General features: G+C 38.2%; 1 protein-coding gene across 2 annotated transcripts in view; it reads left to right on the top strand.

The window, feature by feature from the left end:
- TRAPPC12 (trafficking protein particle complex 12) overlaps window positions 1-13,653 on the top strand; it is a 50,889-nt gene that overhangs the window by 30,052 nt on the left and 7,184 nt on the right. For both annotated transcript variants that reach the window (XM_030945089.1, XM_030945090.1), the window contains exons 7-9: window positions 1,505-1,577; window positions 5,239-5,312; window positions 12,883-12,981. In XM_030945089.1, the coding sequence (XP_030800949.1) occupies window positions 1,505-1,577; window positions 5,239-5,312; window positions 12,883-12,981 (246 nt within the window). The remainder of the gene's footprint in view (window positions 1-1,504; window positions 1,578-5,238; window positions 5,313-12,882; window positions 12,982-13,653) is intronic.

Below are 13,653 nucleotides of genomic sequence, written 5' to 3'. Positions count from 1 at the left end.
TACACTAGGCATCTAACGCTGAAAGGTGGCACTTTGGTTTCTAAGTGATTTCTAGATGGCTGCACTGCTTTTGAAAGTGGGGCTGAGAGTCAGTCTTGCAGGAGTGCCAATGCCAGCTCATAAATTGCCACCTGTCAGCTAAGCTGCAGTGTCTACTGGTGTATGCTCATAGCCTCTCGAAATCTGAGGTAAAGGCAGCTCAGTCTAGCCCTCTGACCAAAGATTACAGTAAACCATATTACCTTGGATTTGTCATGGCCTAACAATTCTTACCAGGAAAATTAGCCTGCCTCAGCTGGCAGGTGGTAAATGTTCTACATTCATTGTATGTCTCTTCTTGCTCTTAAGTTCTTTGTAGCTGGATTTATGAACTTAACTTCAAAACTTCACTCTAGTCTGTGAAACGGGCTTGGTATCTCATGGGGCAATTTCTTCCAGCTTAATATTTCTAAAATTGGTGGTATGAGATGACTTTCTGGAGGTACAGATTATCTTGATTGGCTGTAGAAAACACCAACACACTTTCCAAGGCCAGATTAATTCTACCGGTCTTCTTTTTTGAGGACTTCTGTGTTGATTTGAAGTGTACTTCGTTGGTTTAGGAAAAGACAGTTACTTCTTATACTGCCAGAAACTGAAAGCCCTTTGTTTGGAAGTGTGCTCAGTCCCCAGAAGAGGGAGTGCCTTCTATTTCCTTCGTTGGGTAACCACAGTGGCTGATGAAACAGCAAGTGGCAGTTTTTTGAAGGAAGTCTCAGGCATTACTGTACAACCAAAGTTATACATCTGTAACAAGAAAAATGGGGTCATCTGTGGGAATTGAAAAATTAATTTGGAGAATTGTAATGGAATTAGAAAAAGGCAAGTTGACTTGTGTTTCAGATGGAGCCTTGCATGCATACTTCAAAAGTGCTTCAGACACAAGCTTCATTGAGTATACATTTCCATTCTTCCAATAAAACAACAACTATTTGCTTCACTCAACAATTTACATGATTTAAAATCTATGATAAATTTAAAAAAGCAATAAACCCCAAAGTTTGAAAAGGAAATTGTAGTAAGACCTAAGAGGAATACTTTATTAAAGACAAAAACATGAAACTAAAGAAACTAAAGCCCATACTTAGGGAGAAGTTAGGAGGCTGTGGCTTTCTCTGAAAAAAATCAGTTTTGACTTTCATAGTGGTCATTTCATATAATGTTCATTGTCTCATGGAGCATATTTCCTGTTTTACTTAACAAAATATGTATGACCCCAGAGTGTGCTGACATTTAATGTTCTGTAAGTATCATAATTTGAACTCTAACATCCTTCTACAGTATGATGACTTTCTTACTTTGTGCAATTGATCTAGCTATGGTAATAACTAGTAATTTTGAACTGTACCTAGGTGAAGCATTCCTGCATGAATTGTTTTACACAAAGACTGTCCATTGTAGATAATTTGCATTAAATATATAGTGCTGTTTAAACTCATGTTGCTACTTTAAAAAATTACTACAGATACTAGAAAATTTGGAACAAGGCTTAGCTGAAGATGGAAGTATGACTAACATTACACAGGAGAACAGACAAGGTAGGTATTAAACATTCTTTTCACAGACAGTGTGTTTTTATTGCTTGCCTAAGTGTGCTAGAAGTTTTCACAAGACTGCCCCAGACTGGTTAAAACTGTAGTTTTCTAATCTTATAGCCTGCTCAGCCCCTGAAATTATACATTTTGTACTACTTTTTGCTGAAATTAATTTCACAGTTTTGCTCTTGATCAAACTTGTGCAATAAATAAATTCTTTTTCTTACTTAGGAGAAACAACATGGCTATTATCCTTTAGTGATGAATATATAAGTGTATTGCTGTTGCAGCTAGATAGGTGTTTCATCTTAAGCCTTGGCTGACTGACTCCTCTCAGACCTCATGTCTGTCATCCACTCATTTTTTTCAGACTGAGCTACCACCATACAGTGGCTACTCTGGCTTAGGGTGCTGCTGTACAGATGGCTGAGTCTCAGTGCAGCTTCATGGTACTTAGACTCCTGAAATATCTAAGGCACTCTTTAGAATAATATTTAGATTATATAGAGCTATGTCATCATTTTCATGATTGTATATCCAATTATGTTTTCTCCTGTTCTTAGTGATGTTGTTTCAATAGTATAGGGCAAATTACTGCACAAGGGAGGGTTATCAGGACAAGCTTTTTTTTTTTTTACAGAATTTATACTTAGAAGGTCACTTGAGTATACTTCAAAATTAGACAAGAGGAGACATTTTAGGCATTGCTATGGATTGTATGGACTCCTTATGATGCCTAGCAAGTTCAAAATGCACACACAAGAAAAAAAAATCTTTTACCTTTAGCTAACAGTCTAAGGAATGTTACCAAGTTCTTTCTAAGAGACCATTCACACAGAGCCTATGGAAAGCATAAGTCTAGCTCTGAGATAGAAGAGGCTGGATAGAGTTAATAGCAGAAAAAAAAATATAAATAATTCCTTAAACTGTCTGTATGGAAGGGTGCAGACCTGTTTGAACTTTTTTTCTACCTGCTCTTCAATTTGACTGGATGTGAAAGTTGCTTTAATATGTCACCATACCTGACTTGATTCACCTTGAGAATGCATCCTAAAAACATTAACACATGTGAGCAGCATATATCATAAAGAGATTTGCACATGTAGTCAAAAGAATACGTTTACAACTCTTCTCAAAAGGTGTAGGAAAAATGGAAATAATCTTACATTGAAGTTAGACACAGCACTTCATGAGTTCCTGTTCTTTTCTCTTGTATTCTTTTTGCCTCTGTTCTCCTATTTACTTCTCCCTGTTAGCATTTTCTGCCAGAGTTTTCATCCTTATCTCCACATCTTTTGTTTTTTACAACTTTAAAACCAAGGTGTTGGTCCCCCTTTAAGGTACAAGGACTTTTTACAGGCTGTATCATAATCCTGTGACCTGCAGTCTGCTTCACTCATGGCTCCTTGCTTTTCCTCTCTGCCTCAGAGCTCAGATGGGCTCAGGAGGAGACAGTTAGAAAAGCAGCAGCTAGTAGTTATCAAGGGACATGGCTGCAGAAAATTTGGAGCGATCTTTACATGTCTAGTGTGCAGCTGCCTCTAGGTTTAAGACTGCCAAAAAGCCCAGGGGACATTTGCAGAGGCTGTTGACTGCTGTTGTCTGTGGAGGTCAGCCAGGTCTGCTCCCTCTCTGCTTCGTCTCTGCATTTGGAGCTCCAGGAGGCTGATAATGGGTTTGCTTTTTTTCATTTGAGACTTGCTGAAGCAAACCTTATTAACTTTATGTGAAGACAGCCCTAATTCATTATGGGGATAATGCTTAGCATGTAATTTCCATGCTGCTGATGTAAGAAGGTGCAACACCAATCTCTAGCCTCGAACAGAGCACCTCATTTGCCAGATTTGCAGCAGGCAGAGAGATTTAGCATTGCACCACTTGCCTGGTAACACATTCTGTAAGATGCCAATTTTGTAACTTCACAGTGCCTATTGAAATGAATGGCAGTGTGGAGTACAGAGCCCTTGCTGAAAAAAAGGGAAAGCAAATGCTTGGAGTGGAAGCATGGCTGCATGGACCTGCAAAGAGTGTTTCAGGCATCTCAGCAAAACGCAGTGATCTGCTGTTGGGTTTTGGTTTTGTTTACTGCTTTGCAGGGTTTTTTTAACCCCTTTTCTCAGTGCTAAGAAGCCTCATCACACAGAGCTACAGAATTTCCAGATCAGGTTCCTGTTCAATTTCTAGCACAGGCTGAAGACATCTGGTTTGCCTGCTTTGCAGTCCTTTTTTGAGATCTGTAGCTGGTGCTATCTGATTGTTAATACGAAATCTGGATGTCTTACAGTGTAGGAATCAACATCTAGTTTGTTGTCACCTAAGTCTTAAAAAACTGCACGTGGTTACCAAACTATGAGAACATGCAAAAAAAAAGAGATATTTACTTAAGTGAAATAATGAAGGGCAGTTATTTAATTATGTTTGGATTACAGATCCCCCCAAGGAAAGAAAAAAAGGAAATGTGTCATGAAGTGTTTATTCATGGTTTGCAGTATTGTCTCCATTAGTAGCACTCGGGATGTGTGGTCCCAGGGGAATTTCTAAAACAAAAGCTAGGAGAAATGAATTATTGTAAGGTACAGTGGATGAAATACTGGGTTTAGTCTTGGACCCTACATTATAACTCTCTTTTTGACAAAGATAATTTGCAAATATTCATGGGTTGGATTTTTTTTTTTGTTTAATTGTTGAAGAGGATGGAAGGAGTTTTCCTTTTTAGGAAAGGTGATAGACATTTCACCATTTGTAATGATTTCTTTGTGTGCTGAAAGAATATCTGTGTAATCTGCCATGCTTTCATCAGTGACTGCATTAATGATACAAATGAGTGGTCTCAGTTATCACAATTTTATTGAAATAGCCTCTTCTCCCTTCCCCCCACTCTCTTTCAAATCATTACAGTGACCTTGACAGCTGATTGACTGAGATACATGTATTTTTCAAATGTACTAAAGGAATAGTCCTAATGTTTATTTTTGAGGATTAGAGAAATATTTCTAGCATTGATCTATGGTACTGTAACATGAGAGAAAATAAGGGTCTGTGGGAATTGTTCTCTTACAACATCAGGAGTCTGTCTGCAAAGCAAAAGGGAGAAATCTGCTGCAGCTTTTAATGCCTGCAAGCTCCAGGAGAATGGGGAAACCAGACAAGCTTGGCAGATTTTTTCAGCATATCTCTCAGCCAGAGGCAAGCACAAACAGTCCCAGACTCAGACATTTCTCACTCTGCATGTTTTGGCTCTTAAATGACATTCTAGCTATGTTTGATTTTTTAATTTATCACATTTAATGCTATCGATTACATGTTTTGAAACTGTTGCTCATTATGACTTGAATCCTTTTATGCACCTTTTGTTCTGATGTTGGAAAATGTGTGGCTTATTTTGGTGTTTAATATTTGGCCTGAGCTGAGAGCTGAGTGACTGTCTATTGCTCTGCATTGTTGCCTTGTGTATGGTACCCAGAGCTGCTTGAGCAATTCCTTTGGAGAGATGCAGAATTCTCTGATGCTGCAGCAGAGCTGAGAATTAAAAATTCTAGGCTAAACCCCAGTGGTGTTAACGAGGGGGACCTTTCAAAATCGTAATTCATAGGACCAATAATTGATGGCAAGAAAGAACCTCTAATTTATTTGTGCAAATTCACAAGCTGCTCTTATTTTGCAGCCTCTGTTCAGCTGTGGAGGTCACGTCTGGGCCGGGTGATGTACTCCATGGCAAACTGTCTGCTAATGATGAAGGTACGTGGGTGGCAGAGCTGCAGAGGTACCGTATATTCCAGAATAGAATGTCAGAGAAAATGCCAGTGAATAACTGGTGCAGAGATAAGGGAAGACTACCTGACAGTACGTTAAGGTTTTGCTTAGTGAAGAATTAATTAGGCTTAATAATGTCTTATTTAATAGATAGCTATTTGCAGTAATGTTCTTTGGGAACATATCTGTACTTATTTCTCCCCAAATCATCCTAAAGAACATGCAATAACAATACAGAATTTGCATTTTTAAATTGAATTTTTCAAACACTTAACTAAATGCTCTAATTATAAGCAATTATGTGCTCTGCCTTTTTCAAACTGTGCCCTAGGAAAGTTGCTCTGTTTGTGAGGTTTAATAACACTGTAGCTTTTGTATCTGATAGAGATCCAAAACATCTAAATACATTCTCCCTTGTCAACTGATCTCAGTTGTAATATGTCTTCTTTCAAGTTTAAATCCTCACTAGTGGGTAGGGGTGGAAGAGAAAGCAATAAAAGCAAAAGTGACTAGCTGTCACTGATGGGGTTTTCTGCCTTGATTCCTCCTTACATTTTTTAACCAATTGTACTCCGTTTGGTGCAACACTCTTAGCTTCTCCTTGTATTCTGGAAGCAGAAATAAAACGACTTCTGCCGATCCTGTTGTGGTCCGGAAAACAGGGGGGTCACCATTCTTGCAGCAAACTGCTGTTACCCTGAGCCTGACTGTGCTCTGCAAATCAATTAGCAGCAACAGCCTTGGAGCAGTGGAATCCTCACAGGCCAAGATTTGCACTCCTGGCTCCCTGCACTTTGATTACCCAAGGTCATGCCAGACCTGATCCTCTGATGTTTACTGAGCTACTTCCCAAACAAGGCTCCATTCTTAATATTACAATACCTCAAAAAAGTATGACTTGTTATTTTCGTTTTGGTTTTTTTTTTTTTTTTATATAAGAGCCATGTATACAGCTTTACTTGAAATGGAATATTCTTGTTGTGGGAATTAGGGGAAACACACATTTATTTTCATGATTATGTTGTAATAAGAACATTTCTGTCTTGCCTAGAAATAATTGTTCATTAAAACAATTTGTCTTTTGAAGTAGGTACATGACATAGGCTCATTTTTTAAATCATTCTGGTTTTCAGTGAGCAAGTGAAGAAGAACATGAGCTGCTATCCCAACCAAAGTAGAATACATAAATAAAAAATAGTGGTATATATATTTTCAAGAACTTTACTTTTTGCTGTGAGTTCTTTTTTAACTCATATGTTTTCCATATGTACACACAAATCTACGTGCACTCACAGTTATCACCTTCCTCTGGTTCGATCTTGTTAGTGATATTTTATTTGAGTAACAGAAATACATTTGTGAATACCAATTGTCATCTTTTTGGAAATGATCTTTCAGAAATATGGCAGCTCAGATACTTCTTAAGACCAGTTGTATTTAGGGTCTGTCTCACAGCTGTTAAATTAGAAATTTATGGTTCACAACAACTTCCAAATTACCCAAAATTGCATGTTAATGCATAATTAACATTCCATCTGAAATTTGCATTTCAGTGCATTGGCTGTAGGGTACCTGTGAGTCTTTCAGTTTTCAGGAATATCCCCAGACCCTTCTAACATGCAGCAGTCCTGTAGTCATCTTCTCCACCTTCCAGAGTATTCAGCATGAATCTATTCAGATTAGTTTTAAACACACTTTTGTAAGTTCTCCCATGAACAATTGTATTAATTTAACACGGTTCCACCCTTTTTTGCTGTTGTATCATATACTTTAAAAACTGCATTTGTTTTTATCCGAGTGTTTCAAGTGTGTGTAATTTAAGAAAAAACGATTTCATTCTCCAAGTCAGCACCATCTATTGCCATCTAGTGGCCATTTACAATATTGCAACACTGTGCTTGGTCCCCAGGTGCTGTTAAGTGACGGAATACCTTGGGCAAGTAGTCGATGATTATGATTATAATAGTAATATATTAAAGTAAAACTGTGTGACTTAGGTATGAAAAAACCCCAAACATATTATCTTACTTTTACTGACCTCTTTCTTTTGCCAAAAATACTACAGTAGCATTTAACAGGGAACAATCTAGTCAGGATTGACACTTGAAAATTTAAAAAAATCCACTGTAATTAAATGTTGGCCCTATAACTATTTAAATCTAAATTCGTTATCCTCAATTCTTAATTAGGCTTATTTCATGTCATATCTTTTCTGCATTACTTACCTGAATCAAAGAATTCTGTTTATGTAGTACAGGGTTTTTTGTCTTTTTAAATATGCCTAATTTGTTTCATAGTTAAACATCTCCTTAAATTTTGAGATGGACGAATATCTTATTTTGGAGTAGAGAGTAAAGGCAAATTGGTTCACCCGGACACAGGAAATGAGTCATGTCTCCTACACCCTGGGGATATCTTTCCTAGGTACTGAGCTCTGCCTGCTGTGTCCCTTTATCCATGTGGCCAGTGACTGTTTGGTAGTAGTTCAAGGCAGTCTTTCTTTCCTGGTCATCTCCCTTTCTTTGTATAACATCTTTTTTAAATGGGTTCTGCCTTCTTTCTGTGCACCATTGTTGGACTTAACCAAATGACAAAGAAATGGTGGATCCCAGTTGTATCAACTGATATCAAACAGCTTTCCTGTTTCCTGTGAAGAAGGGGAAACTTCAGGAAAGATGTGGAAATACAGCAGGAGGAGAAAGGGAGGCCATAAAACCTCTCACTTTAGACTTCCATTTACAAGAACTGTGGGCTTATGTCACTATGAAAGCATGTGCTGAATATAGCAGTATGAGGGGAATATTAATTTAACATACAGCTGATGATGTGCATTGTTTCATTTCAAAAGCCTATCTGCAAAATGCTTGTCACTTTACTAAATCACCATGGAAGTGTCTTAAAAACTTTTTAAGTTCTTTTCATCTGAGCTAAAATCACTTTTGACATTATCTTACCAGACTTTGCTCTCTCTAAGGAATAAACACTTAAGTATTTTCCATATATATTATAAATGCACTCTAATTAAAGGCACATTTTGTGCTTTTTAGTTTTCTTCAGTGTTGTGTTAGCTTTTGTAGAACTTGCCCTTCATAAAACAAAAGCATTAGAATTGATTTTAATCTGGGTATAATACAATTAAAATGGTATCAAGAAGGAGGTAGCAGCTTGTGCTAGTGACACAAGGGAATGATGCCTTATGACTTTGGTTCCTGTATGATTTAAAGGAGAAACGCTGTGTTTTGCCTGAGTGCTGCAGTACAGCTCTCTGGATTCATAGCACTGTGAATCTCTGCTTTCATAACCCTTCCACAACTGCACTAGATGGAGGGGAAGGATAAGTTATCCCTGTCCTCTCTGCCCAAAACAAAGTATTTATGAACTCCTTGTAACTAAGATTTTTTAATCTAAGGTTTCTTGAACTTACTCTCAGCATTCTACACATCATGGTCATTTATGCTTATTTCTAATTAAGTACTAAAAGGTGGTGATGAGGAAAATATAAAAATGTGTAATGCACTAGCCATGAAGGGAAGTACAGTGGTGCATTACAAAAAACATACTCCAGCAAGTAGGTCCAGTGGCTTGCTAGAACTATTTTATACTGTTTACTATTATTATATGCTATTATATTTTATAATAATGTAATAATATATTATTATTATATACTATTTACTGTTATTATACTATTTACTAGTATGTGCAATGTTAGCCCCAAATTTCCATAATTAAAGAGGTATTGAGTTATAAAACAATAGGCCTGTTGTCATTCATATCCTAAATAGTGTAACTTCAAACCTTCTTTTGGGATTTTTTTTACAAAGGTGTGGAAAACTGGAAGGTTCTTAGTCTTTTTAAATTAAAGACCACGACAATATGTCAGCCCCATCTCTAAGTCTTAAGATCACAAGCTGTAGTCATTGGGGTTTTTACTGGCAATATTTAATATGTTTTACTCCTCACAACAACACCTTGTATCAGTCAAGACTTCACTTCTCAGAGGCGGTGTGTATTTATCATTCCATCAAACAATCTTTGCTGTATTATGTCACATTAGCAAAACTGTGAATGGGAACAGTCTTTAGAGTAAGTGAGACCAAATATTATCTATTTTACAATGTGCTCTATCAGAAGAAACTGTCAGATAAGAAGCCTCTATAACTCACCACAGAATAATATTGTTCTGCATCACATGTAAGATATTCTAGAAATCTCCTAATGCTTTCATCATAGTGTGGGAGAGTAATAAATGCATCTTAAACTCACTGAGAGATCCACAGGTGACCACAGAATGAGGTTGTATTTAGAAGTGAGCCTAGATATGATGATGTTTCACAGTTTCATCCTGAAGCCATCCTTGTTTGTGCCTTTGGACATACATAATTTAGTCTCTTGTCATCTCCTGGAAGAAATGGGTCCTATTCCTGCAACAGATACTGCAAGGCATGGGGTGGGTAAGCACAGATGTGATGTGCTGTGCTATTGTGTGGAAAGAGGGGGCAGTGACCACCAACAGAGTGCACAGACTCTTAATGTTGACCTGTAGTCTCACATTTATGTACTTGTAATGCATATGGTGTTGGAGATAAGGAGTGCAGAAAAGGAGGGTTCTTTGCCTGTCTAAGCCAAATCCATGAAGCCCCTGCAGCCTGGGCCTCTTAAGACTTGGCTGCTTGTTTCTACCAAGGCTGACTGCTATGTACACAAGGGAGCCTGTGCTGCTGTGATGGTGCAAACACTGCCCACTCGTTCAGCTTCTTGTGGCTGAGGCTTTTCTGCAGTCAGTTCATGCTGAGCTGTAAACTAAGCTGGCAAAAGCACTTTTCTATCAACTTGCTGCATGGTCTTGGGCTCATTGGAGTTAATCTCATGGGGCTTGTTTCTGCATCAGTTTGGGGATGTGATTCAGAGTCCCAGTCCCTCCTGGTTGTGCTGTGTATCTTTGTTGTGTAGCCAGAGCCTTAGAGTATGCACAGGAGTGAGCACTGCGTAAGGGGCAGCTTTAGACCACAGAATTTGATACAAGAAAATTATTTCTCTAGTGACCACATTTTATGCTTGAAGGGATAAAAATCACAGTCACGGACAATCCTTCAGATTTCGTAGATTATACTCTTGGAAGAATTAATAGGTACTACAGTCATGACTGGGATTCCTCTAAAGATCTAGATCAAAGGGTCCCTATTTCAAGTTTTTTATGAGTGCCTAACACAGTTGTACTCCATGATCAAATAAGTAAGTCCTTTACTGAGAGACATTAGAATGAAAATTGAAGTTTTCCTAAATCATAAATTTATGAAAAATTATGGTTGCTTTAATTTCATCACATTTGAGTTGTGATTGATAAATACAGCAGCATTTAAATAAATATACTTGTGTATGTGGCATGTTGGTTTTCCTCTGGACTCTTTTTATTACCAGGAATAAGTGTGAACTTGTCATGGCACATTAGAATTGTAATAAACTCTAAATGTTAATAATTAATTGTTCAGAATTAATCATTATACCCACAGTATACAAGTTGTTTGCAAAAGAAAGGTCCTGCAGTGGGCTTTCCTGGGCTATCTCACCTCCTGCTATTACGGACATGTAATTTTTCTCATATACAGCTTAGACTCAAAAGACTTTTCTTGACTTTTTGTTTGTATGAAACAATATATTTCAAATAGAATGGTTTGGGTCAGAACAGACCTTTAAAGGTCATGTACTATAACCTATCCCTGCCATGCTCTGGGACCTCTTGAACTGGATTGGGTTACTGAGAGCACCAACCAATCTGACCTGGAATGTTTTCAGGGATGGAACATGCTCTATATCCCTGAGTAACACCTTGTAGTGTTTCATTGCCCTCATTGTAAAAAATTCATTCCTATTATCTAGTCTAAATCAACCCTCTTTTAGTTTAAAACCATTACCCCTTGTCCTATCAGAGCAGGCCCTGATATATAAGCCCATTTCAGGTACTGAAAGGCTGTAATGAGGTCTCCCCAGAGCCTTTTCTTCTCCCGGCTGAACAACCCCAACTCTCTCAGAAATGTTCCAGCCCGCTGACCATTTTTGTTGCACTCCTCTGGACCTGTTCCAATACATTCATGTGTTTCCTGTGCTGAGGACTTCAGAACTGGATACAAGGTTTACTCCTTTTAATTGCATCCTCAGGAAAAGAAATTCATTACATGTGGGGAACATTGCTTCCTCAAACCAAGCAGGAGATGACGAAAAACAACCTTTCCCAGTAGCTGTGATCACATTAGGAACAAGTTAAATGAGTACTATAATTTGACTAAGACTAATGGTAGGGCAGAGAGTGTCCCAAGATGTCTGTGTAGTTTTTTAAGATTATTCTCTGTTGTCCTTTGCTTTCTAATGCCCACCACAATTCTTGTACTAAGTTGAAGGGCAGGACTATTGGGAAGCACTAAAGTGTTACAGCACAGAGAGTCCTCAGCCTTTGCTTGGCCTGGCCTTTGTAAGCAAAGGTGTGTGCTCTCTGCCTCTGCTCATGTTTCTCCAAGCTGGTACAGCCCCGGGCCAGTGGATATTCCTACAGCCACAGCTGGTCTCAGCATAGAGCATGGGCAGTGCCTCCCACCTCTGCCTGCCAAGCCTTGTGGCCAGGCTCTGAAAGTCATGTCCTGTCGAGGTCCTTGAATTACTGCACTGCAACCATGAAAGGGCTGAACTGCAGGAACCAGTCACATGGGAATTTCTTTCCCATGGGAAATGGGAGCCATTTGTTTGATCTTCTGTCAGTGGTCCTAAGCTGGAGGCTATAGCAGCATTCCATCTTGAGCAGGAATATCTGCCTGCCCCCTGCCAGCATGGCCTTTGTGCAGGTGTGATGTACCTTGCAGAGCTTTCTGGAGATCAGAACCAGTCGTCCCCTCACTTAGTTTTAGCCCAAATACATTTTCTATTTAGATTACCTGCTTTTATGCAGTAAGAAACCCAGTTCAGGTGAAGAGAGGGAAAATGTCTTGTTTCCCTTATGCAGTAAAAAACCCAGCAATTTGGGTGGAGGAAGGGAAAATGTCCTGTTCCCCTTGGTAGTAGTGCTAGTTTGTAATTTGAAGATGTGTAGGAATTGCAGTTTCTGTCATGTGATGTTTTTCACAAGAGCATGTGCACAGGCATTTTACAAAGCTTTGGAATATAGTTTGTTAAACAATGTGAATTATGCACATATTTGGAACGTGAGACACTTCTCAAGTATGTATACCCCCAGTCACACTGAAGGTGCTTGACTTTCATCCTAAATGATAATGTAGGATGAAGAGTAAATGTTCAGAGTTTTAGTTTGTGACATTTAGCTACAAAAAGAATATGATCCTCTTAAAAGAAAAAAAAAAAAAAGATCCCCTATGTATGCAGTTCCAGTATAACTGAGAAAAGACCAATGTAGTCAGCCACTAGTGCCTATAGTGATTGATGGAATTTCTGTCCCACTGACAAGCTGCAAATGCTTTAATTCTGCTGGAATATGTCTTTAGGAAGAAGGTGACTCAAAGACTGAAGTGTTCTGAGGTTAAACACCTGATTGTTTGCTTTCCACCCTTAGGACTACGTGCTGGCTGTAGATGCTTACCACTCTGTCATCAAATATTACCCACAGCAAGAGCCTCAGTTGCTGAGTGGAATTGGAAGGATTTTCCTTCAGGTATGCATTTATTCTAAATTTGCTCTCGGTAATACTGCTGTTGATAGCTACAAGAATAATCATTGCATTTAAAACTGTAGCTGTTTTTGTAGGGCACATGTCAAATTGTAGAGGCAGTGCTCAAAACAAAAACCGTTCTACCATGTCATATTAGATACAATTAGAAAATATGAAGCACCTATAGTATTTAAAGTGCATTAGCAAACAAAGAACATGTAGAAAGTTATGCTAGTATTTTATTCAAAAAGTGACATTCTGTTTTCCCTAAAACTAAGGGTAAAGCTCCCATTGACATCAGTGAGACAGAATTTCACTAAAAATCTCATGTCTAACTGCCTCAGACTGCATGCAACTCTCAGTCCCACTGTATAACTGCCATCTTCATCTAGAAAAAATTCAAGAGTGTCCTTTTGTCCAGATCATATCCCTGAGAAGACAGGGGAGGGCACCTTAAAAGAAAAACACAGTATACAGAAAAGTATAATAGAAGTCCATGTACCTGTATTGAATGGCAAATAAAAATAGATGTCTTTTTATTTTTCATAAAATGATGCATCTAAATAGCTATCTGATTTTTTTAATTTTTAGCATCTCACAAGTTCTTTGAAGTTCTTTCATATTTCTGATACTCATCATTCAAACTTTTCCTCTTTTATCTACTTTTATTATTAA

The sequence above is a fragment of the Camarhynchus parvulus genome, chromosome 3 (assembly GCF_901933205.1).
Source record: "Camarhynchus parvulus chromosome 3, STF_HiC, whole genome shotgun sequence".
Classification (NCBI taxonomy): Eukaryota; Metazoa; Chordata; class Aves; order Passeriformes; family Thraupidae; genus Camarhynchus; species Camarhynchus parvulus.
The sequence above is the reverse complement of the archived record's forward strand: the minus strand, read 5'-3'. Positions and strand labels throughout refer to the sequence as shown.